General features: G+C 48.2%; 1 protein-coding gene across 2 annotated transcripts in view; it reads right to left on the bottom strand.

The window, feature by feature from the left end:
* The window catches only part of AATF (apoptosis antagonizing transcription factor), a 52562-nt gene continuing 26242 nt past the window's right edge, over positions 1 to 26320 (bottom strand). Inside the window, exons 9-12 of one of the 2 annotated variants that reach the window (XM_066979541.1) lie at positions 20850 to 20917; positions 18860 to 18940; positions 15497 to 15568; positions 1 to 1130 (exon numbers count right to left, since the gene is read on the bottom strand). In XM_066979541.1, the coding sequence (XP_066835642.1) occupies positions 1067 to 1130; positions 15497 to 15568; positions 18860 to 18940; positions 20850 to 20917 (285 nt within the window). In that variant the 3' untranslated portion in view covers positions 1 to 1066. Of the gene's footprint in view, positions 1131 to 15496; positions 15569 to 18859; positions 18941 to 20849; positions 20918 to 22771; positions 23720 to 26320 lie in introns of those variants that run through there. The other variant, XM_066979542.1, reaches the window with a different exon arrangement.

Genomic DNA, 26320 nt, shown 5'->3' with positions numbered 1-26320 from the left:
ATCAGTTTACAAAGCATTTTAATTAGAGCACACAAAACACCAAGCAAAGACAGTAGAGTTCATGTGGTCACAAGCAGTGGCCAGCTCATTATACATATATATGCACATATTATTTACGCAAGATAACCTCCATTTCAGATTGATCACAGCAGGCTAATAAATTCCCCTTACGGGGATTAATTTCCAGCTTCTGACCTTTGGATATAAAAACCCCACAAAAAGCCCCAAGTGAGCTCGCGCCTCTGGCCAGCTTTACATTTGTGCTGGCATCTTTCAAAAGTGTGTCACGGTGATGGTGAAGACAGGAGGGCTCAGTCATGATCAGCAGAAATAATTAAGCGTACGGGATCAATGATGGACTGAAGAATCCACCAATATGTTCTAATTGCAGAAATACCCCCAGATGTGTCCCCATGTTGCACCCGTCGTGAGCCAGCCAATGTCCAGGTCTGCAGCGCGTTTGTTCAGGAATTGGCGTGTGGACGGGGAGCGCTGGCTGTCTGCGAGGGAGAGCACCTTTTCTCTGTTTTAAGGCCACGTTAATTATGTAAATGACATTTAAATCCTCTTGACTCGGTGAAAATAAAGTCACACATTCCAGATACGCAGCCAACGAACAGAACTGAATGCTTCAATAAAAACCCACCAATCCCCAAAATAAAATCTCGGAGGATTTAATACGAACGTGGGTGACCTGATTGCGGGAGGGGCTGGTGATCCCTGCTGCTCTGAAGAGCGTGTCCCTCCCCCCGGCAGAACAATTCGCCTGTGCCGAGCAGATTGCAAACTCAAGGTCAGGAATTTAAAAGGAATAGTTGAAAAGGGATCGTCTTTGGGAGGAGGCAGAGTTCATTTTAAAGGTGGGGGGAGGCATTTAGCCAAGCCAAACGTCTGCCCCACACTCTTCTTTCTGAACCTGCGTGTTGCAGCAGTGACCGTGTTTGATGGTCCCTCGGTGAGGTTTTTGGGAACGAACCAGCAGCTGGAGGCACCCTGCTCTGGGGGCTCTTGGGGCAGGGGGTGCAGAGCCTGCAGGTGTGCTCGGTCCTGATGCGAAGGCCGGGTGCTAATTCTGCTCAGGTTCTTCAGGACGTGTGATTTTTCCAAACAGCGACCGATAGAGCTCCGTCCTAGGGAAAGGAGAGGGGAGGAGGGGGAAAAGTTACTTTCCAAGGTCAAACTAGCAGCAAGAGGCTGCCACCAAACCCACTTGCTCTTTAAAATGGAAAGGCCTTGTGTAATTAAAAATGCACTCAACAATCTTTATTAATACATGCAATATTATTAATACAAGCAAAGGGAAGACCTTGCATGAGACCAATCACACACAGTACAGAAATATGTAAATATTTCAGTGTGGCTGGATACCGTATCTCTGGAGAATGAGGTTTTCTATAAGTTTGCCCTTTACAGACAGGCTCTTCAAGTAACAAAACAAGATTGAATATTTTAATAGGATGTATGAGACCGCAGAGCCATAAGGAGGATTCAATCAGACAGTCTTCGTGGGACTATAATTTAGTTTCATACATTTTCTTGGACTTGATGGTACTTGAAAAACAATGAAGATGACCCAGCAACAAGAGTCCAATTAATATCACATATGCAGCAATTGTGATAACAGGAGCAAGTTACAAAAAAAAAAATTAAAAAAAATAAAGTGGGCTGGTGTTATGTATTTATTTTTAATTTAAAACCAAAGTAACCTGAGAAGAGAGCTGGGAAAAGAAGAGCGCATTTTGATAACTCGCACGTTTCTGGAAATCAAGGCAGCCCACAGGAGAGCATTATTTCCTACGGACGCCCTTTCTAAAGGCACAGCCTGTTGTACGATGCCACGCAGCAGTGTCGGCGGTGCTGCGGATGGGGTTTCTTTCCTTCTGAGCTCTCCAACAACCACGGGGTTATTGGAGCAACAATCCCAGTCACCTGCTCGCTGGGGGCCCCACGTCAGTGGTGTGTCAGGGCCAGCACCCAGGGAAGCTGCTGCAGCAGCCGGCCAAACTGTCAGCATCCCCCTGGGACAGGCAGACAAAGGCGACGTCTCCTCTGCTCAGCGATGATCACAGCGTGGCCTCGAAGGATGAAATTCAGCCCTGCCAGAGACGCCGTGGTTCTGGCTGCCTCCTCCATTAAGATCACAACAGGGCTCGTTGGCGACCACTCGAGCTGGGGGCTGTTTTACTGCCCAGCTCCTTTAGAAATCAATAAGAGATGGCAACTGCCTTGAAAAGTGTCTCCTTGCAGACACTTCCACTGGCGAGAGCTGCCTGTCAGCCTCGGAGAGGGAAGGAACTCCCCAGCTGCAGTGAAAGGCCAGCCACTGATCCTGGGGGGACGCGGAGCACAGCGCCGGTGCCGGCAGCACGGGGCTGGGCACACGCGCACAGCCCGCCACGGCAAAACCACCCTAATTCACTGGGCCACGTCTCTTAAATTAATTTTAATTTACAACCTAATTAACCAATCAGCGGCTCTACCCTCAGCAAACGAAGGTGGTGAGGGATGTGGGCTCCCCACCTAACGGAACGGGTGGCTCCGTGTTCTGTGTGCAGAGCTCGGCCCCGACCACGGAGCTGTAACTGGAGTTTCTGTGTTAAATCGAGGGTGTGCACGCAATTTTTGGCAAGTTTAACGCAAAAGCAAAAGCAAACCACTTCTAGAAAACGGAGCTGATGTTTGAAAAGCTGCTCTGAGCTCAGGAGAGGAAGGTGGTAGGGGTCAGATGTCGTAAATGGCAGCTGAATTGCACCAAGTGCCCCAAATCGAAGGCTCGGGGACAAATGATGTCTCTCACTCCTCTGGAGATGCCAAAAACCATGCTCAGGTGTGACAGCCCCGTGCTGCTGTGCGGTCCCGTGGAGGCTTCAGCTCCAAGCCGTCCTGGGCTCTGCGTCCTCTGGTCCAAGCTCTCCTGGGATGCCCATGAGCAAGCAGGAAGGGAACGTGCAGGCAGGGAGCAAACACCTCCCAGCCTCCCTCCGCCTGCAGAAACCACTGCCCGCACCAGGCAGAAAAGGGAGGAGGGAGAGGAATGCCTTCCCCAAGCCTGCAACATTTTCCATCTTCCCTGACTATTAACTGATAAATGTGACTCGCTTTTGCTGTTTCAACTGAGAAATCAGATGGCAAACAGCGAGCAGCGCTCCTGATAAAAAAGATGTTGTGACTTTAAGGCTCCGTCAAGTGATTGGAAGGACAATGCAGAGCGATGCTGTTTGGTCCTCCGACAATCACAGCCCTCCGGCCTTGCTTTGCTGCCTGGCTCAGACCCCATCATTACCCCGAGCAAACGCTCCCACTTGTGCTGCGATCTCGGTGAAACTCCTGGGCAGCGCACAGCAGCTCCTGCCCGCAGCGGGGTTCACGTGCCGGGAGCAGCGAGGGAACCGCTGAAACCGGTGTTTTGGTAGAACAGCATTTCACACTCAGGTGGGCAAAGCCGACAAACGTGGGGGATGCTCGTGTCAGAGGAGGCTGAGAGGCCTCTGACAAAACATCACCGGCTCAGTCCTTCTCCCCTCTCCCCTGGCCTACACCTCATTTCAATACCGAGGGTGAGTTAATGGCACTGAGGAAAACAACCTAAGCAAGACAAATCCCAGTACCGAAGGCACCCCCTTGCTGGCTCTCCAACCCCCGCCTGCGGCCACGGGAGGCACCCGAGGCCCCGGTACGCTGACAGCCCCACGACTGGCTTCAGCTTCGCTCTCCTGCCAGAGAGAAGCCTGTCCACAAACGAAGAGCCCTTCCAGCAGCCAGTGGGGTCTCGCAGCTCCTCTTCTGGAGCTTGCTTCCATTTTCTCTTCCCCTGTAGGGACGCGGCCCTGCTCAGGGCTCGGAAGGAAGCCTCTAGTCCGTGCAGCCCCTGCGGTTTGTTTGTTTTAATACACACACCGGGCACGGGCAGCGAAGACACGAACCGGAGGCGTCGGTTCTCAGCTATTAACCACCACAGCTCGCCCCACGGACTCCCTCTCGCCCCCCCATGCTCTGCCAAGGACCCCCACGGTCTCCACGCGTTGCCCCTTCTCGCCGTGCTGTCCCACAGACACGCAGAGCTCACCTCCCCGCCATTTTGGGCTCCCAGGCCTGATCCCGCACTTGCCTCTACAGCCGTGGCTGTGGCCCGGAGGTCCCCGCTGCCCTCCTCCGATGTTCCCTGTCGGCAGGGGGATCTCTGTCCCGGCTGCAAACCCACACTGCAGGCTCCTGAAGCATTTCCCTCGCTGCAGATCCCTGCAGGAACCAGCCCGAGGCAGCAGGAGCTTCTGCCTTTTCTCAGCGAGCTTGAGAAAGCCAGAAGTAGCGTTTGTTCTTTGCAGCCTGCCTTCGCCTTTCCCCACCGGTGGAGAACCAGTCTCCTGAGGTTTCTGTCCACGTTTTTGGCTTTTGATGGGTACAGGAGCTCAGGGATCAATGCTGAACTCGCTCCCATCCTGGGGATTTTAAACGAGCAGTCGTTTTTCAAGCAAGCAGGGCCCGCAGAGACCTGAGGCAAGGATTTGCCTTCCCAGGCACGGCCCGACTCTGCCGCTCGCCCTCCCCGGTTGCAGAGGCGCATGAAGGGCACACAGAGGCCCCGAGGAACCGAGCCTGGCAGAGCCCAGCCTGCCCCTCGCCCCGGGGCACACCACCAGCAGCCTCTGCTGAAGCCTGAATCCAGGTGGGACTGCCTGGGTAACAGCACAGACACCCTGGCAGCGATGGGAAACCAGGCAACTCCTCTACCCTGAAACAAAACAAACGTCGTACCCTGCCAAAAAATAATAATAATAACCCAACCATCCCTCCCCCCCCCCCTCCTTTCATCATCTAAGCTACCTTTCTTCTACAGCATCTTCCCTCAGCAGGATTTAACCATGCAGAGAGTAAAACTCATCAATCCTCCAGGTTTAACCTTGTCTCTGTTTCAATTCACCAGGGTAAGTGTGGATTTTAATACTTTCAGCCCCCTTAAGGCTATGCATAATGAGCTTGGATTTTGGTTAAAAACATAAAATTTCTCTCCTCCACCCACGTATATTAAACATCAGACTTGAGCCACTGAGTTGAAACAACCCACCCCACCACGAGGCGCTGCCTTCAGACGGAGGAAAGGTGACTTTAGCACAAAGGGGCACCGCTATGAACGGCGAGCTGAGGAATAACCTGTGCTGAGTAATTAACAGCACTCACACCTCAGGTAGAGAGTGCGCAAGAAGCAGGTCGATACAGGGGTCTTCCTTGAATTAAAATTTAACTTACCCTTTATTGCAACCTACAAAAGCAAGTAATGAGCACTAACATTTTTATTTCTTTTAAACTGTCATTTAGGCTGTAGAGGGGATAATTACCTATTTCCACTGTAGTAAGGTTTTATCACCCTTAGTGAGGCATTTTCTAATTTAATATTTTTACTATATTATCATAAAACCTGTTTCTGGAAAAAATGATCACGAACCACACAGCCATTTGCCATAAAACATGTGTGTGTAAGTACCTTGCCTTATTATTTATGCTTTTCTCCCGAGCTCGCTCCAAAGGCAGCGGCCGGCAGCGGAGCTCGACGCCGGGCACCCACCGCTCCACGTCTGCGCAGCCCCTTTTTTTGGTATGTCAGCAGGCTGAGACAAAAGGGGCGTGCGAGGGGGGCCCTTCCCCTCTGCTCTCCGTGCCCCCACGCACTCAGGACCGTGGCTCTTGGCTGCGGCTCGGCCTCGTGGAGCAGCCAGGACGGGGTGCCCCTGCGCCGCTCAGCCGTCTTCCCATCCACGGCTTAACACCTTTACAGCTCTCGGGGGGTCTCTGCAACACCCCCCGGCTGCGGGCAGCCCCCAGCGCACGCACACGCCGCGGATAAAGGGGTGCCAGGGCAGCAGGGCCGACGGCAAGGCTCCTCACCTTGCACGCTCCTGCCCGCACGTCAGCAGCGTTGTTTTCATAAATAAATAAAAGCCCAGCTACTTCACGCGCCGAGCTCTGTGTGCTAATTCAGCAGCGGACTTTATCACCCTCCAAATCCCACAGACCTACTTACTACCGGGGTTTTGTAGGCAAAAGCCTTGCAACGGAGAGCAAGTAAACACACACAGAGGGTAGGACTGCCCTGAGTGAATATTAAGAGCAAAAGCACATTTTATAAATATATAAATCGTTAAAATATAGATCACAGGAACTGTTAGCAGTTCCCCAGGAAACTACTTTGCCCATCGCAGGAGCACTACTCCACCAAACATACAAAGGGGAAAGCAAACACACCCCTCACACGGGAGAGAGCAGCTAACGCTGTGCTGGTTGCTATAATTACATTCACGTTACTTCTTTTTTTAAAAACGCAGTTCTGTGGATTAGTAGAAGAACAAAAGTAAGGGGGAAAATTCAGTTTCTGGTGTGGTTTTTTTTTTTTCAGAGCGCTATTAATACAGCAATACCGCATGAGTCACTGCTGCTCTGCTGTTATAACAACACCCTCCACCAAATCTCTTTGCCTTTTCCCATGTACCTTTTCTTTCCTCTCTTCTTCCAGGACAGGAAAAAAAAAAAAAAAAAGATAATTTAGAATATGCCCCAAGCAGTACTGAAATAACTACAAATAACCCATTCCTGGTGACATCCTCCACTGGGAACAATGCATTTCCAATTCACAAAAACCAGTGAAAGATACAGCACGAACACCCATGAAGAAAAGAAGATGAAAACCACACACCTCCTGATGAAAACAGAGGCTGGCTGCGGAACAGATGGCTCATCATTTTCTTGGGAAACTTTCTGTCTGCATCCTAAGAGATCTTTTGTCCACCAGTGTGAAATTCAGATTACTAGGTGCCTAGCAAGCAGAGCAGGTACCTGGGGAGATAAAACAAGCTGGCGCCCTTTAGTTCTCAAGCCCTACTCCAAAGCATTACCCGACGCCAGCACGCGGGGTGTGTGTGTGGGGGGGTTTGCTCTGCACTCGCACACCCCACCTGCATTTCCCACCCCGCGATTTCCGCAGCGACAAACCCACGCCACGGCTGGTGACGGGGAGCAGAACAAGCAGCGGCGATCAGGCGGGCAGCATTAAAAACCCGTGGCGCCGGCAGCGAGGGGTGCTGCAGGGTGGTGGGGGCTGTGGGATGGCAGCACCCCGGGACGGCAGCCCCCCAGGGACAGGAGCCCCCCGGGATGGCAGCCCCACGAGATGGCACTCTCTCACTCGCTTCCCAGCCGCGGCCCGAGCGCGGCGCGCACAACTCCGGACATAAATTCCGCAGCCAGACGGCTCTCATCACCGTGCCCGGTGCTTGAAGGAGATTCAGAAAGGTCTGCTGCAATTCCCTCTCGCTCAGGCAGGTCAGGATTGGGTCCTTCAAGTCCGTGCGAATGCTTTTAGCCCCACGGCTTTAAATTACGAGAGGTGACATGTGACCTCTGGTTTGTCTCAGGAGACCAGGCACGAGATTTATAAATATTTCAGGAAGCCGGTTCCTGCCCTAAACAAAGGGACTCTGCCCGTTTTGTGAGGCTGGGCGGCGATGGGGTGGGGAGCGGGCGGACGACGGGCTGCCTCTCCAGGTGCCGCCCCGCAGACCCGGGGTTCAAACCTGCCACCTCCATCACCGGTCCCGAACGGTTTGTCCTTACACCAGCACACAGCCACCTGCCTCTTCTCCAGCCTTACAGGTGACAGAATTAACGGGAGCAGCAGAGGATACTCTCGCACCCCCACTTTGGCCCCACCAGCGCCCACGTTTTCCCAGGAGCTTTCACAGCACCGAGACCAAAGATGCAGAAGCGGCTGGAGAAGGAGCAAAAACGCAGGGACGTTCACAAAGCTCCAGCATGCTCTGCTGGCGTGCTCCCTAGCAGCTTTAATTTCCCCATGAAATTCGTAAAATGTTGCCTTCTCGGGCTCTGTTTGAAGACGGGTATTTGAGCGGAGCAGCCGCTGTAATGCTGCCTGTGCAGCGCCCTGTGCAGACGTGCATGCACCCGCACGGAGGGGACCATTCTTTGTGTACCTTAACATCCCATATTCCTAGGATGATTTCCCTCTTTCACAGCTTGACTGTTTTATAACAGATTTGATGCAGGAGAAGACAAATTGTCTCACAAAGGAAGGACGACAAATCATCTTGCAGCTCTTAACAGGTTATTTTTTTTTCCCTTTAAAAAGGAAATTTCCATAACAGAGGCGTCTGTCTTCTTACCAGGGATGTCAAACATCAAACGCTGGGACACGATGATTTCAGCCCATTGGCACTAGCCGGGGTCACGTACACCACTTCGCTACGGCCAGCCTCAAAACACACAAAAGCTCCTTGCTCGCACACCAACCCTTGCACGACTGCAGTTTAAAGCCACGCGGGTACCTTCAGGCATCTACGTGGGTCGGCTTCTAAGGGCGAGTCAAAGGCTGGGGGTAAAACCCCACCAAACAGAGCGAAACACAGAGGGCAGAAGGGTGCCTCGGGCCCAGTAGCCAAGCCAGGCGGGTCTCATTTCGCAGGGCAGCACGTGCTGCGTGCTGTGTGCTTTTTGGATCCCAGCTCAGCTCAGCCGAGGCCCCCGGCTCCCCTGGAGAGAGCTCAGTGCTCGCTGCTTGATGCTCGCGAGGCAGAGCGGACCATGCTACGGGACACGCCACCTCCCCAGGGTGCACGCCTCTCCGCTGGGGGACCCTGGAGGGGCTCTGCCAGAGCATGGGGATCCTCCTGAAGCCACACAGCCCCCCCCAGCCCCATCCCAAAACTCCAACTTCTCTGAAATGTCAGAGCGCTGCATGCTCGAGAGACTGCGCCGGGCGTTAGTGCTACCCCCTTTGTTTCACAAAGCAAAGCCAACGCAAAGCCGGACAAACTTTCCTCCAGGCCATGCCTATAAAAACCTAGAAGGGTTTTTCTCACACCGTCAGACACCTGACGTTCACAGCACAGAATCTGCTGGTTCAGCTGGTGCAGAAAGAAGTGCTTTGCTTCCTGTGAGGGACTTGTGGCACGGTGAACAGAACTGGATTGACAGTCCTGGAGCCCAGATTCCTCCACTAATCCGGTCTCATGGTGCTGTAATACCCAAAGTACAAAGTGAGCTAAGCTAAAGGCTGGTATCTCAGCAACTTTTTTATTTTTTTTTTTATTTTTATATTAAACTCTTATGTCATATAAGTAAATTAATCTTTTAATACCGGGATTTCCTACCACGCACCCCCCTCCGCTTGCCGCAAGACACACAGCGACAAAGCAGCCGCGCTAAGTGCAGAAGTGAGGATGCTGGTCGGGAAAACACAGCGTCCTGGCTGAATCCAAGGGAAATGCTCTAATCCAAACCCCGCTGGCAGCTGGATAAGCTGTGCCTTAACCCAGCGTCCCAGCAGGCAGTGGTGTGCTGTACAAGAGCCAGGCTGTAAGGGAGTGGGCTGGGGGCTCCGCTGCCAAGCACGAGGTGAGGCCAACGCGGGCACGCAGCCCTCGCGGGAAGCCCCTGAGCCTGCAGCTCCTACAGAGCAGGGACGTGTCGACCAGGTAACTTCCAGCACAGGCAGACAGGTTGTCTGGGGTGTTTGGTCAGTACCATCCGAAACAGGGACCAGCCTGTGCCTCGTACTGCGTGGTTTGACACAGTCCCGTGACGGCCAGCTTCTTCCCGGTAATTTGGGAAAAAGCTGACACATTATCCCCCACCTTCAGCCAGGTAAAAACCCCTGCCCTGAATTTCAGCTTGCACTTGAGCTCATCTCTTTTGTCCTGCCTGACTTTACTGCAGAGAAGCCTTCTCCTGCCTCCCGTTTCTGCTCCGGGTGCCATCTTTAATGATGATGTATGGGCGTCCTTCTCCTCAGCGGTGCTGTGGGGAGGGGGTCACACATGCGACACCGCCAGCATGTGTATCAACGGCAAATTATAAACCGTGTCAATCCAAGTTAATGCAAAGCTGTAATCCTCTTCAACAAGAGATCAAATCAGTGCCATGAGTTATGTTCATTCTGTAATCTGATAAGAAATAGAGTGAGACTCTAATAAAAGAGTAATGAGAGCCCTTAATGATGCTGTTAAAAGGTAGCGCCAGTTAAAATATTGCTGTTGTTCCAGCTGATTAGATCACTGTTGCATATTTGCACAATCTTGTTTTACCTGTCAGAATAACCTCAGTTGTCGTGGGAGATAAAGGTGCGTGGACCAAACATCTGCTCCTTAAAGAACATCTCTCCTGCAAGTTACCCGTCCTCCAGAGGTGACACAGTGATGTTCCTCAAACTTGGCAGTAACTTGATATCAGACCTTTTTTTGGAGTGTCTGTGTTTAGTCTCTGTTCCACATGCATGTACAGTGCAAAGATCTGAAGATCTGTATATCAAAGCTGACAGAGAGCTATAACAAATCCAAAATCCGCACAGACAGCCTCCCGGGAACACAGACTTTACCTGACCTTGCCACGACTAGGTGGTTTATAGGATCCAATCCTGCAGATATGGCATCTCTGCACATGATGAAAATACACACACGTGTTTATGGACAGGCACACCTTTAGTGGGAACCCCTAGGCTCAGTCTGTTATTTTCTTGTGCCTCATTTCCCAAAGTACAAAACAGAGAAGGCAGGTATCTTCCCAGCTCTGTTGAACATGTTGGTACCAAAGGATGATTGCATTAAAGCTTACGCTGTGCCAGATCCTGGAGCAATGGGACCACTGAAGTACCCCCAGGTCATGAAGATGGGAAAAGCGTATTGCAAGGGAAGTCCAAGAAGTGGCACCCCCACGATGCCACCCTCAAGCCCAGGTGAATCACAGCCTGAGAGAGATCAATCCCGATCTAATCCTGGGAAATTCCTGCCCGAGTCTGCTGCTCCCCTCTGAACACCACCCCAGCACACTTACATCAAGCTCTTGCCTTCAGCTTGTCACAGGGCAGGCCCATTTACATAGCAATGACCTTGGACCGATTAGAAAAACCTCGGCCCAAGAGTCCTATAAATGTATTTAAGTCTATAAACATATACCCCAAGACAACCATAAAAATCACTTTCCAGTGTATGTTTTAAAATACTACCAAAGAGGGGTTAAAACAGAGGAGGGCTCGAGGCCGCCCGTGTCCCACACATTACAGCATAATATATGTGAGCGCAAGGTTAAACAGCCATGCCCATGCGTAGGGTGCAGGAAAAACTGGCAAGCGGAAGATTAATTGCCTGCACGAATGCTATTATTCCAACTAGCAGCAAGACTAAGAAAGAACGTGGCAGCGATGTTGACAAAGGCAGTATTGTACTTGCACGTTTCTTTTCTCAAATTCCGGCTGTAAAACAATTCTGGAGGGACCGTCCATCCCTCTCCCCACGCAGCGCTCAGACCGTTTCTCCTCACATGCATTTTCTCTTTATTTCCACAGCCAGCAGCAGTGGCAGGTGATGAACTTGACGTGCCGGATCCCCACAAGTCCTGGGCGTCCCACAGCCACGCTACCAACTCACAGGAACCTTCGAGTGAGTGCTAGCAGCCCCTAGCACTATTTTAAGGGCTCTTTGCACAGCCAGAGCATTTAAGATGGCTTAAATGTACAGAAGAATCAGGCTCCAGATTTATTCCTAGGTTGTGTTAACTATTTAAATATACAAGAAGTGACTGGGTATTACAGTGCTACGGAGACACATGCCTTCAAAGCACTTCCAGCAAACAAAGCAAGGGAACAGTCACAGAGAACTCTGTCTGCTCCTGCCCCCGTGGCGAAGGGCTTGTGCAGTTCATCACAGGGAGTGAGGACTTGGCACAGCCACAGGGGAACCAGAACTTCCCCACCAGCCACCCTCCAGCCTCTGCCCGTCCACATCTGCACATACATATTTATTTCCTGGCATTTTCCACGCGGCTACCTGACACCGTGGTCACCGGTAGAACTTAAGGAGGAATATTCAGGCAGCTCTGTTCCTACAACCCTTTGTTACATACAGCTCGCTGACACTTTAAAACGTCTCGCACTACAATACCGAGCACCCTGTTGTTCAGATGTGTATTTACTTTGGGGTCATGCCTTTTAAGTGCCTGAGCAGGAAAAAAATGGCTCGGAGCATGATCACATCACTGTGAAGTGTATACTTGCATTTTCAATATAGTAATTCACACTTGCAAACAATAAAATTACCTTCTTCTGTCACAAAGGAAAGCTGTTATCATTACTGCTTCCCTCTCATGCGTACAGGCTTGGTCTCTTCTTTTTAATTCCCCTGCAGTTTAACGCAGGCGTTGAATTCTTCTCGTCTTGTCCAGGGTGGCTGTGTGCTGCTGGAGAGGTACGACGGCCCGTGGCAAGTGCAGAGGCATTTTAAGCAGGGATGTGAAATGATCCCTAGGGGGTGGCCATGGTTTTCAAAGAAAAAGAAATAAAATCGCCGATAGCAGCAGATATCTTCATCTTAGGAGAGCTGAACCAGAGCACTCGGAGAGTTCTGATTTTCAGACACCGGCCACTCCGATACTTTCAGTGTGTTTTATGGTTGGATGCAAACACAAAAGGTGTAAGACTAGGGAGGAAAGGAAGGAAGTTGGGCTAAATAACTCCCAGGTTCGCAGTGCACACAGCAAGGATGCCCACCTCTGCTGTCCAAACGAGGAAGGCCCGCTGCAAATAGGAAGCAAGAATCTGCTCCTAGTGAATGGGACAGGAACTGATAGGCCAACGTTCCAGCAATTGAAATTTAAGCTTAACATTAGGACTCAGCAATGCCAAAGCACGTCGTGTGGGGAGGCAGCTGTGAACAAACTGCTTAAGAAAAACTGTAAGAAGGCCTGCAACTGTCTGCAATGCACATTCGTTGTGTTGCAGGTAACTAGCAGTGACTTTGGTGAACACTGGGGAAAACTTAGGCTTCTATTTGTGTGTGTCTCATCTGAAACAAAAGCTTTGCTATGTTTTTTAAAAAAGGAAATAATACTACTACTACTAACCCACTGTTTTTTACACCTCCTCAACAGCAGACCTCAAAGCATCCCCGATTCTTTCCGCTGCAGAGAAGGGGAATCAGTCAGGGAAGCACACGGACTGCTCAAGGTCATCCACGAAGCCATCTGCTGAACTCGGACCTGAGCCTGCCCAGCCTGAGCCCTGCACCGCCCCATCCACCCGCAGGGTTTGCTTGCAAGCCTCATCTTGGCAGAACGGGACGCAGCTGCCCACGCGATACAAGCCTCAGGCACGCTTGCTGGCGTGCGATCACATCAGCCGACGGTTCCACTCTAGATGGCTAAAGCAACGTCGAGAGCTAAGTGACTGAAATGCCATTAACAGAAAGTATGGCGGGCCTCCAAAGCGACTAATAAACCTAATGTAAGGAGCAAGTTCCCGCAGTCAGACAATAAGCAGCAGCAGCTGCCGCCACGCTGCTGCCACCAAAGAATCTGTAACACATGCAAGCGATGTAATAACCCACTCGGAGTGGAGAAAACCCCCAGGAGACATTTTCAGTAAACCAAATGTCAAATGCTATGTCCCTACCACGATGATAGCTATGCAGACGCAGCGTAACCCAGAGAGCATCCCATTAGCTGTAACAGCTTCGGAGGGTCAGCCAGGCTCCTTGCAGCTCGTGGTGGACTCAAGGTGCCTGCTGAGAAGGGAGGGGAGCGAGGGTTATGACGACGGCAGCCAGATGAAGGGTAGCTGAGGCCCAAGAAGGCTATTGTCAAAATGACTCGGCTGTCCCAGCTGCTTTGATGCACTTCATGCTTGCGTTGACTTGCCTGAGAATTTTGGCTTCCAGAAGGCATTTTCTGTGCAACTTTTGGAACGCAAGTGAGTGCAGCGGGCTGCGAAGGAGGAGGCAATGTCACCTCTGGGGCCGGCAAGCATGATAACCCGTGGATTATTAGGGTCTCATTACTATCTTTCACCTCCCTCTCCCTCTCATACAGACCTTGCAAGTTGAGTTTCCCTTATTCTGGGGATAGAGCAGGGGGCTGTATGCCTGCCTGGCCTGTAGGACACTGCAATATGTATTATATGCAAAAAGTGGCAGCCACTCTAACCTTATTCGATCTCCTCAAAGTATAAAAAATAATCAGCCAACTGGACAGGACAGAGAAATACCAGAGGCATGCACATTACTAATGTATATGGTATGAGCGGGTTCCTCCTACACACACACACGTGCTACTTGCTAATTACCCTCAGACAAAAAGCTGTGGGGAATGAGCGGAACATCCCAGAACAATTCCTACAGGATGGTACGACGCTATTAGGAGTGCATGTCTGCCCCACCCCATGTTTTATTTGGGACTACCCAAAGCACAAAGACCCTGGTTCCATAGAGGTACGGAGGTCCTTGCCAGCTGGGAAGCACAAAGAGCGGCTAGCTCAGGCCCTGCCTAGTAGAAACAAAAATGCACTTGATTATTTGCCAAATAGGCAAAAGTGTTCACATCGAACGTCACAACGTCAAAGTCACTTCTGCCCCTCTTTTCCTATCCAGGTAAGGGGGTGGAAGATCCGACCTCCTTATGTGGCTGGAGGAGTAGCTCCCACCTTGCCTGTCCAACACATTTATTTTTGTGGTGAGAGGATTTAGACAATATTCAGTACTCAGAGCAGTTTTCTCATTTGGAAGAAAAAAAGGGAAAAAAAAGAAAAAAAAAACATGAGAAAGATGCATGATGAAACAGCACGAGTCTTATTATGCGCGCAAAATGTCTTAGTGCCAGCTTTCTGAAGAGCTTTCATCCAGAAGTCTGTGCAATATCCCAAAAGGCAGCAGTCTGAGAACAGCAGGTATTTGGTTTCCATTTCCCAAACAGACAAATGACATCTCTCTCTCACAAAGCACAAGCATGTTCCACAACCCAGGGGAAAGATGTTTCTCAAGCTTTCCACATCCATTCATTGGAAAAATTATACCACCTCCTTCCCACAAAAAGCCCAGCATTTCCAGACTTAGTTAAAAAATGTAATACATACGAAATACGGCTATATATGTAGAACAGCTGCCTAGCAACTATGCACAAAACTTATCTTGTATCTTCTTTAATAATTAGCAAGTTAAAACAACATAGTCTTCTAATAAAATCTGTCACTCTTTAAATAGAAATACACACAAGCAGCATTTAGGTCTTGGCTGAATCTTGACTGAACTATTCCAGTTGTTACCTGAAGAAAATGCACGCTGAGCAGAATTTAAATCAGTTGTCATTTCTGCTAAAAGACAAATTCTTTATAAGTTTTGATTACACCTGGAGATACTAGATAACTCGGTTCACTATTTCTAGAATAATTCTATAAAACTAGAAGATTTCAAAATCAGAGCAATTTTAAAGCGGATGTAAAAATGTAGGTACCAAGATTTATGAAAATTTCTTGTTTGGTGTCACAGTAATTACAGAGTGAAAGCTCAGCCAGGCTGCCTGGACAGATGTGACCAAGACATCCAGGCTATGATGCCAGTGACAAATGGTTAACTGATAAGAAGAAATGGAGAGGGCGACAGGCTGAAGAACAGGTCAATATCACGCTGTCATGAAGCCATTTGAGAAACATAATTAATCTATTACTCACCTGGCATCATCATTCATTGTGCAGTGGTCAATAGGTGCCATGAAGCTCACCAGCTTGCTGTGGACATGATACCTGGATAGTGCAGGAAATAAGAGGCAGCACATTAGTAACTATTAATGAAAGGAAAATGTTGCTGCTTGAATAGAAATATACCAGCCCCCAAAAGGGAAAGTGCTGGCTTTCCTGGTGGCTGATATCTAATGAGTTACTAGTCATAGCTGGCAATTCCCCCTCCCTTTCCTCCTCCTCCTTTCTTATAACATGGAGAGAAGAATAATCAGATGGTACAATGAACTAACAAGCAAATCCTTTTTTTTAACACAGCTAGAAAGAGAACATGTAGCATCCCTTAACTGTGTGCAGTACCTGATCAGACTCCCAGACTGACAACCCTGAAAAGTCAGAGAAACAGGAACTAACTCTTGTTTTCAGCCTGCCCTTCAGCTGGCGTCTCAATCACCTTCTGGAAGGTGTGCCCAAAGACTGCACTGCAGGCAGCAGCAGTGTCAGAGCATCAGACTTTCTCAAGCATCCACCTCCTATCACTTCTTCCTTGCTCTGTGGTAGCTAGGGCCCTAAGGGATCTCAAAATCCCACTCTGTTAGACATACCCATAGCTGGAAAGTGTTATCACAAATAACTTAGAAGTACAGCATGTAAAACCAGGCAGAGAAGTCAGGAAAAAGACCTGCAGAGAGAAGAGAAGGGGCATGTCCAAGGTAATAAAGTGCTGCATCTGTCTCAGCTTCTGATCCACCAAAATATTTCTGCATGCTGTGATGCACCTACAGATATGGGGTCACCCTCCTGCCTTCCATCCTGAGCTCAGAACTTGCAGTGGCTTTTCATGACTTATAGCCCAGGATCTGACATATACAATTTCACAGGGTACTGAAAAACTGTGAATGTGAAGGTGCCTTTAAACGCTAGTGTGTAAGGGCAGGAGATTCCAAACCAGTAGCTTTGATGTGCACTACCATGCTGCCCACCCAAGTCTGAAATGTTTTATCCAAGTTGCTGCTATTTTTAGAGCTTGACAAATAGCAGGCAAAAGGATTCACAAGCATTTGCCCAGAATCACCTTTTCTCTCTGTCACCTCTGCACTCCCTTTTGTTTGCTTATGCAGGAACATTCCCTTGAGGGGATTTTTAGCTCACAAGAATATTTCAGAATGGCTCTTCAGGCACAGCACACACTCACCCTTACACAAGGGCTTCTCTACACAATCAGGTCTTTGTCACTCGTAATGGAAGGAACTGCCCTGGTCTAACGCTGTAATGATCAAATCAGGGAACAGACAGAGCACCTCGTGGCCAGCACTGCACCAAACAACAGGTCAACAGGCTGAGCTACGGAATAGTTCACTTACATTAAAAACTGATGGATTCATACAGATCAAAGCTTACACAGAGATGGACTGCTGAGTAGTAAGGGGACTTGGCAATTCTGATAAATTCTCTGATGCAAGTTGTTTGCCCAGAACTCATTACCGTCATATTTTTAAAATCGGGACCTTCAAAATCTCAGTCTAGCAGACATCGAGTATTTAACTTCATTCACAGAAAGACATCCCCTGCTGCAGCACAGGCAGCACTGACAAGAACAGTAGGTGTGCACACATCGCTGCTCCACATCTACCTCAAGACAAGGCATGTCCTAGCAAGGGACAGCAGAGGTCTGGGCACCTGGTTTCTTAAGCTCAACTCTGCAGTTTTTGGAAGGGCTCACTTCTCCTCTTCATGCCTCAACTTCTCCATCTATGAAGGGAACAGGTCCTCACGTCAAGCACAAGGTCAACTGCTTTTGAAAGCACTTGGAGATCCTCAGACCCTATAACGAACCAGCACATTTCACCCAAACGCGCTCTAATATTGAAGGTTTGCTAAAGGATTGCTAAAATGAAAGAATTACTGAGACAGGTAAAATTTAGCATTTGATACTTTGCTCTCCGGGATCTCAAAGTTCTCCACGAAAACAAATCCAAGCACCACTGATTTTCGGGGAAAAAAAGAACAGGAGACAGACAAACTGCTTGGGGTGACACATGCTCTTTCAGTGGAAGAACCAACTATTTAAAAACACCAATTTGGGCTCTTTTGGACGATTCTGAAAAGATGCTGGAGCTTAACTGCATGTTAATCCTAAAACCAGACAATGACACATTTTTTTTCTTTTATTGATATTTTTCCTGAGGGGTCAGTGCAACTTTTATTTAGCAAAGAAAAAAAAGGGCACCTAAGATCTAAGAGGCAATTGACTTGGCAAGATAGCTGATCTCTCAGGAATGCTGAAGCGCACAGATTGCACACAATGAGAGACTTCCCCATTATTCCTAGAGGTTTATGAGTCTGACTCAGTTGTGTGATGTTGTCAGTAGTTTTGACTGAATCATGAATATATCCAATTATGTGTGATGCTGACAGAAAAGAATATTGATAGTCAATAATTATAGGCTTTTCAGGCCAACAAAGTAGCTCTTCCCTCTTTTAATAAATTATCTTATGACATCTATCTTAAAAATTGCTATGCCAGGCCTGACCCAGACTGACTCCACTGACTTTCTATCAGATGCCATCTAAACTCACGATTTATAGTTTACTCACAAAAGGATGGTTAATGTTGCGGATTTTTTCAGGAAGCGGTGCAGCTTTTCAGCGTGCCTCCCTGCCACAAACACCTCCTCCACTACAAATCATGCAGTCATGCTAAACTCAGGGAGGCTAATATATCTGCTCTGCAAAGGGGAAAAAAAAAACCAACAAAAACTATCTTCTCCAGATTGCTTCCTTTTCCACTCTACAGCGTGGACAATTCTTCCACTGGAAACACAGTCAGAGAGATCAACCTGAATTAGTGACCCAGGAATCAGAATGCGAAACGCTGTGATGCTAAAGAAAGCTCTGATGTGACTTAAAAACAAACAGAGGTTAGACACCAAATTGCAAATGACAATGCGTGGGAAATAGGCACGTACCTCACTTGGGCACTTCTACAAATCTTCCCCTGAAGCTGCTATCTGCACTTTAGTCAGCTACATGTATATTGCACAAGAGGTGCTTATTGGCTTTCACCAGAAATCATGACCCCAAATCACTTAGGGGCATTTGAACACTAGTCTCCAGTGCCCTCTGAGGCCAAGGAACACTCTTGCTAACTGGGCAGCGCTCAGAGGTTGCCTCCAAGCGACCTCTTATTCTAGGCTCAAAGAACGTGAAGATTCCACAGTGGATGCCCCAGAGCAAGGCAGCTTGCCCTGAAGGGGGCAAATAGGCCTACCAATGCACCCTGCAGCCAAACCAGGGCAGTCACATTTGATTTGGCAAAATCACAACTTTCGGTTGCTTGCAGGAGCTGTCACCCACCGGATTTTCCTTCCTTTACTGGCTTTTCTGTCCACTTTCTTCTTTATTTTGCTCCGTAACTTCTGGATGGCCAGCCATTGCCTGAGGAATGCAAAATGACAGTTACACCATTTTTAGAACCACGAAGCAAAGAAGCGTTAGCTATACTGGGGTCCGAAGCCTGTTCCAGCCCTTTCACCCAATGCATATACAAAAGCGAAGGAGATCAGAACCTCAGGAAAAGAGGTATGAAACTTCAAATGCCTGTGCCACTGCTTCACTCCAAGGACACAGCTTTTAAACAGCAAGCATTTCTCCTCATGCCAGCCACAAAAGGACTCATAGGCCAGACCTGATGATCCCAATGAGACGATCACTGTTCGGTGAGAATTCTTCGTCTGCAGGGAAATCCATGGAGACCACAAGACTGGCTCCATTTTTTATTCTTTCTTGATAACTGTTTTTTTTAAAGAATCTTTAGGATTAAAAAGAAAATCTTTACCAAATATAAATGCTAAAATCTGTGAAAATTTTCTTTAAAGGTACTCCTTTTTTGTTTTGGCATTGATTGTTAGAATGATTTCTAATTTGCACATAGAAAGCCCCAAACAGTACAGACGGTCTGACACACTCTAAACTGATCCTTTAAGTGAGATAGGCTATGCTAACTTCATGAACAGAAGTGCTACAGTGCAGTAGATGCTCTGAATTTATTTCCTCCCTCAGTTCTGCAAAGCATATAAAAAATTACAAGCAAGTATGTCTCCCCACCCTCTCTGACTATTAAACCTGGCAAATCTAGCAAGAAGTCCTCCATAATGCTCCACCTATGACTAAGCAGAACTACAAAAGAAAGGCAAAACCCACTTTCAGAACGTGCTGTCTGATCCCCAGCAGTATGAAGAAGGGAAGGCTCAAGTCCTCAGACACAATCTCATCAAGTCAAAGAAGTTTTCAGTAGGGAAAAACTTCTACAAGTTATAAATATTTTTTTACGAAAATGAGCATCATCTTACCTAATTTATACAATGAAAACTTGACATCAGGGGAAAAAATCTAGCAAAATCCAATTACTGCAATCTTAATATAATCTTAATTACTGTAATCTATTTTATTGTAAAGTCAGATAAATGTACAATGTAATCACCACTTAAATGTAATTTTGTCTATATCATGTTAAATTATAGTGAATAGCTTTCCATAATATTCCAGACATATACAAAATATATTTGACATGTTGCACTAAAATTTGGGTAGTATTTTACAAGGATAAAAGTTATTTTACTTACACAAAATTTCCTAATGAATTTTCTTCCCCTCCCCATACACACACCCCCCTTAACTCCTTTTTCAGCGGAGAGCCCTGTTCCAGCATCTCCAACCTTCCTGTGCTTTTACGTTATTTTCAATTATAGCCCAGGGCTATTTAAATGTATACTGTTTATTAGGCAGTATTTGAAATGTTCCCTGTTTTCTAAGCACAGAATTAAACTGAAGAATACAAACTTCCCCGCATGGAATTATATTTTACTTCTGGCATGCGGGCAACATTCCCTGACACTGTTCTAATCTAACAGTGTCTTTTTTTACAGCAGGGAGAGAGCATACACAGGACTCATTTTTAACTGATCTCACTACAGACGGCTCACTCCTCTAAAAGGATGGCAAATCAGAGCTCGTAATGAGAAAATGCCCAGCTTCAGCAGCGGACAGTCGCTTCGTCTAGTTCCCTCTTGTCAGGCAGGATAGGACAAGACACTCCTCTACGCATCCTCTGTGCTACATGAACCACTGTGACAGAGGTATCCAAGGCCTGGTACAAGCCTTTTATGGCTGCAAAGTATCCTCAGGGCAATGCACTGTATTAAACCTAGAAGCTTTCTCCAGAGTCACTCACAATTTTGCCGTCTACAACGGGCAGGACTGGAGGCTCACAAGTAGTTCTGCACTCCTGGACTGTGCTGCAGCGCTGGGGAGAAGCCAGTGATGCTGCAGACAGCTTCCTACTTACCTGCCCATCGCTACTTGATCGTTGGGGTCCAGCGAACTGGTTTTACGCTCTATAAATTCTCGAAGGAGCTACAAGAGAGACAAAAATTCCATTTAAAAGCGCAATAAAGACAAGTTAATGCAAACAGGTTCACATGTTTCTCGGTAAACTTAAGAAATTAGGTGCCAAGTTCCCAAGGGAATCTGCATGCCTCATTTCTTGAAACTCTCTAGAAAATGGCATGCCAAGAACTAAAGCCTTTCAACATTTCCTCTCCCCAAAAGAGTTTTCCAAGGGATAAAGCAGTTATCTTCCAAACAGTCCCCGCAGTGCACGTGACTGGAGAATAATGCTGGAGGCAAACAGAAGAGTTTCTGTACAAAGCTCATTTCAGATGGATCTAGGACTAGGAGAGTCTTCCCCTCGACATATTACGGTTTATTTAGGTGACGTTTAGCATCATATCATTCGTCTGAAGAGCATCTAAAAGGTTCTGCCAAGCCAGAGGGGCACAATTTAGGAACACCATGGCCAAGCACAAGGAGCCCTGCATGGGCAAAGCAAACCGATGGCCTAAAGGTCATCAAGCAAGGGCAAAGGACTGGAACGGTGGCACTGCAAAGCCACCTCTGGCCTTGTCAGACAGGCCAACCATTCAGTAACTGCTGGTCGCAGGAGCCCAGAGCAAACTGTACAACGCCACGGAGTGCAAATACACGAGGAGCCGGGGGGTGCTGCAGAAACAGGCAGGCGTGGGTCTGGTCCCTGCTCCTCAGTCAGCAGCTGAGCCTGACAGGAGACAGTCGCTCCTCTCCCCGAGGGGCACAATGAGGAATCCCGCTGATATTTCAGGGATTGTTACCATTCGCTGGGCTTTTGGAAGGATGAAAAAAGCCTGAACTTCCACAGGCTGTTGTGTACCCAGCTCCTCCTGACAAGAAGTGTGGCACTGGAAGATCTGCAGGAAGATCTCTGCCCCACGAGCCTCCACAAAACAGACGCCAAGCGCTGCTAGGCAGTAATGCTGGCTCTGAGGAACAGCACAGCAAAATAATTTTTACAGCCAGAGCAGGAATGCTCAAGCAGGGTTTTCTATTTCTTTTCATGTCCTGAGGGTTAGGTTTTGTCCTTTGTGCTTCCTGCAGCCAGAGACCCTTGTGAACAGCCTTTCTGGACACTTGACCGGGGCTGGGTGTTTATCACCACTCACTGGAGCTTGAAGGTGCTGTGCCGTGGGTATCACACATTACTGCAGAGAACAGAAACGAACCCTGCAAAACTGAGGTGCATGGACCTCTTTCTGGATGCCCTGACAAGTGAAGTTACTGCCTCGGCTCAGACACAGACCTGGAAATATGGGAGTCCAGTCAATTCTACAGACTTGTTGGCCAAGAAAGGATGAACAGTGCTTTTCTTCTACCCTGTATTTTTGCTCAAGCAGGAGTGCTGGTGTGCAATGGTCAGTCAGGGCACAGCAACAGTGCCAGGACGTAAGGCTGGGGGAGCAGCCGGCTCCTGGCTGTTGCCTTCACACCTGGCCGAAGCACGCGCAGCCAAGCCAAGAGGACAAGGAAGAAGCCGGCATCAGCTGGCAGCAGGGGATGTGGAGGAGACACCCGCTCAGTGAGACGGCAGCATTTCTGAGCAGAGCTCACCTCGGGGCCCCACTGTGCTCGGAGCAGCCTTTGGGTGGCCTCCAGGGCACCGCCGCGGCCCCCGCCGGGCACAGCTGGTCCCTGGGGCTGCCCCAGGCACCGCACAGCCAGAGGAGCTCGCACACTGCTCTGGCTTCTGTACGCTGCTGGACTGAGGGGGAAAGGCCAAAAAAAATGCCATTTAAAAGTAGATGGTTGTCATTTTACGACCTTTTTTTGTTTTTAAATGGAAGACAATCAAGCAACAGAGTAAATGTTTATTCCTGTCCACATCTTCCCCTGCCTTCAAGGCTTACATAGTATTAAAAAAAAAAGAACAATTCAAGCACAATTAAAATCCTGCCACTACTTTTTTTCCCCCTCTATTTGCCTACTTTCGGAGATTATTACTACAGAAATTACATTTAAGAATTCCAGGAACGGAGGCCTCTGGTTTATTATCACTAGAAAACAGCAAGCTATTTCTCTGCCCTGTTTATCTGATTGATTCCCAACATCTTTCTGGCACACAATCTATCAGTTTATCTCTCCCACTTCATCACAGTCACTTCTGGCAGCTAAATACAAGATCCAAATCCAGTGTTACACAGACATACGACACAGTAAACCTATGTAACACTGCTACTCTGTAAACAGCTGCCCTTAAGGCTAAGCAGAAATGGGATCTTGGTTTCTAGTCAATATGCTGTCAAAAGCAAGGTGGGAGGGAGGGTTTTAACAGCAGCCAGAAATGGTGCTGCTACATTTTAGTGTTTCTTCCTGTACCGGCAATAAGATGTGTTTACTGGCACCTCTTATCTTGCTTCCTTGGCGCAATGCACGGAGAAAACTGCTGAGCTGTGATGGCAGCGGCCGAGGCACAGAACACGGCACCATGCACGTCCCGACACTCTCGGCTAAGCAGCAGGACGCCTTCTGCGGTGGCAGCCAGGTCTTACAGCTCTGCCCACAGCTCTGCGAGGTGCTGAGCTGTGTGCTGCTTGGCAGGGCAACAGCACGGTCCCGTTACCCGCTGGGGACACATCCTCTGTGCTCAGAGCATCCTCTCACCAGAGCTAGCAGGGGAGAGCTTTGTGCGCCAGCAGGAGGCGAAGCCCTGCACACAGTCGTCTCCTCGGCACTGAGCAGGCCAGCAGCACATCAGCCGCAGCTGGGGCAGACTCTGCCTTGCTGACCTTGGGGCCGGCAGGGAAATGTTCTTTCGACGCGGCGTCACCTGCAAGACTGGGGACACTGCTGGGGGGAGGGAAGGAAGACAGGGATGAGAGGGAATTAAAAAAGAGCAGGGAGAAGGGGGAAATTAGGAAAGAGAAATAAAAGCTGCAAAGCATCTTACTACATCTAAATAGCGTACGTCTTAAAGCTAAAGTTATAAATCACGCTAACAATGGTTACTAAAATAAAAGTGGATGTAGCCAGAGGCTACCGTTGAAAAAGTCAGTCTAGACCTGCCTCGCTGCCTTTGGTCTTTAAGGATTTGATTAGTTTTTCCGCTTTCTAGTTCAGCGTCTTGCACTCAGCCCATGCTCCAGAGCCAGCTAGGGCTCAGGATACAGAATGAATGATAAATTCATTTACTGAATAAAGTAACACTGTTTTCACAGCACAAGACTTAAAACACTTCCGAAGCTGTAATATTTCATTAAGCTTGGCGATTCTGGTTTAAATTTATTAGTCAAAACAGAAAACTCTCATCAGACCCCATATATTCCATTAGGAGTGATATATGGTGTCTCCCAATGTCTAATTATTAACTAGGAAGTGTAAGTAAATCACTATCAGAATTAAGCCCTGATGTGTGAAGACAGAGTTTGGAGTTAGGCAATTTCAGCATCAAAAGGCTGTGTTTTGAAACGTATCCCTTTTTTGCTTTCCCTCCTTCACCTCTTCACATCTTGCGGGAACTTCAGAAACCCCAGCTCACTCTGCCATGCAAACAAACACAACTGCCTACCTGCAGACCCGGAGGCCTGCAGCTCCACTACCGGCTCCAAAAAGCAGGAACCAGGAGAATAAACTATGGGCAAAGTGGACAAGGGGCAGCGGTAAGTGGAAGAAAGCAAAGAAAGCTGCTTGTGTGAGTTTTGTTTGTCTCGGGAATGACAGGGCAATGCTTGCCATGAGTGCGTGCGTGCGTTTCCGAACTCAAAGCTTTGCATCAGAGAAAATTTTTATTCAGGTATCAGCAAGCACTTGCAAATCCTATTAAACCCAAGCAAATCAGACTCCCTGGTCAAAACCAGGGTCTACCTGTCACACACGTAAAGAAAAGCACACACGTTGCGTGGCTTGCCAAAGGCCACAGGCAGCGCTAGCGCTGGGCCAGGAGCAGAACTGACTCGCCCTCCTGTGTTCGGAGCACCCAAGAGGAATTAACATCTGCACCTGCTAACAAAGAGCAACGCCACGTACCCACAGGATGTGACCGAAGGCGAAAGCTTCACAAGCAGCTTGTATTCACCCACCTGCGCTGACACCAAAGCCATTGTTAAAATTTACACTGGAGTCACTGATGTGTGCTTTCTAAAGAATTCACCTTAAAGGGCCTCCCTTTCTCTGCTAGTTAAGAGACGCAGTACATCGTACAAAATTGGAGGGATTTAGCAATGCCATGAGGGTGTTGTTCAAGGGTAATAGAGATTCATTTCTCATTTTAGAGGTCAATTTTCATTTTAGAGGTTAGGTCTCATTTTCATGCACTATCTATCAGTGTTTCTAATACTACAGTTGCTGACCTTTCTGATTTGCAGACCCCTAAGAATTTCCAGTTGAGACAAAGAGCTAAGTATAGCTGAAATACGCCTCGTGACAGAAGAGACTTTTCTTTGCCCTCACAGACCAGTTCAAATTAATATTTTGCAAAAGTTGATCTATACTGCATCACAGGAAACAGCTTAGTTCACAAACCTTAGAAATATAACCGGAACAAAAGAAACACTTTTTCTCTGATGTTATTCAAGTCTTCAGAGAAGCCAGTAAAGGCACGGGTCATTTCTGCTACCGTGCATCAAAGCCACCTGCTCTGTCTCGCAAGTGGCGCCGCCGGCTTTGAATTCACCGAGTCAGGTACGAGGGGAGGTGAGACGTGGTCTCAGCCCGGTCGTTGTGCCGGCTGCTGTACGAGGAAGTCACAGCAGCCCCGCTGGGCTCCCTGCACCAGTAATATCAAACGAGGGGCCAACAATGTTCTTTTTAAAACAACTGTGCAGAGCAACGGGAAAGCAGAACCTTGTACAGCTTCTGCCAGCTTAGTCGTTTGTTGAAAGCAAGAGAAACAAAAAAAGATGCAACTATATGTGGATTTAGAAACAAGGAGAAAACGTGAGAAACCCAGCCTACAGGTTTACCAGCAGCCGCTCACCTTTATTAGAGCACTGTCACTTCCCTAGCTAAAAAAAACACTGTTTATTAGTGAGGAACTCTAAAATATTTGCAAATTACCTCTGTGGGCTTTTCTAGCTAAGTGTGCATCTGTAACTGGAGACAATAACCAAACAATTATTGTGGCATGAAGGTCTACTCACGGCGCCCTGATGTCTTTTAACACAAAATCCTTTCAAAAGCTCAGGCAAATTACCTTCAGCCTGTCTCAGAGAGCTGCAATGTTACATGTCACATTGAAAAAATGTGTTATCATTAAGTTACCTTCTAATCATTTTTAAAAAGCAGGTTTTTTTTTTAACAAAACCACTGTAGGAAATCAAAACAGAAGCTGAGCACAGGTTGCCAAGTCCAAGTGAAGAAATAAGAATACAAACACCAACTGCTTTTCCTCTTTAGTGGTAAAAGTGCAAAGTCACTCCACTGCTGAACAGAAAGTTGTCAGAGCTGCATTTT

The sequence above is a fragment of the Anser cygnoides genome, chromosome 18, assembly GCF_040182565.1.
Source record: "Anser cygnoides isolate HZ-2024a breed goose chromosome 18, Taihu_goose_T2T_genome, whole genome shotgun sequence".
Lineage (NCBI taxonomy): Eukaryota > Metazoa > Chordata > Aves > Anseriformes > Anatidae > Anser > Anser cygnoides.
This window is presented reverse-complemented; position numbering and strand designations above follow the sequence as displayed.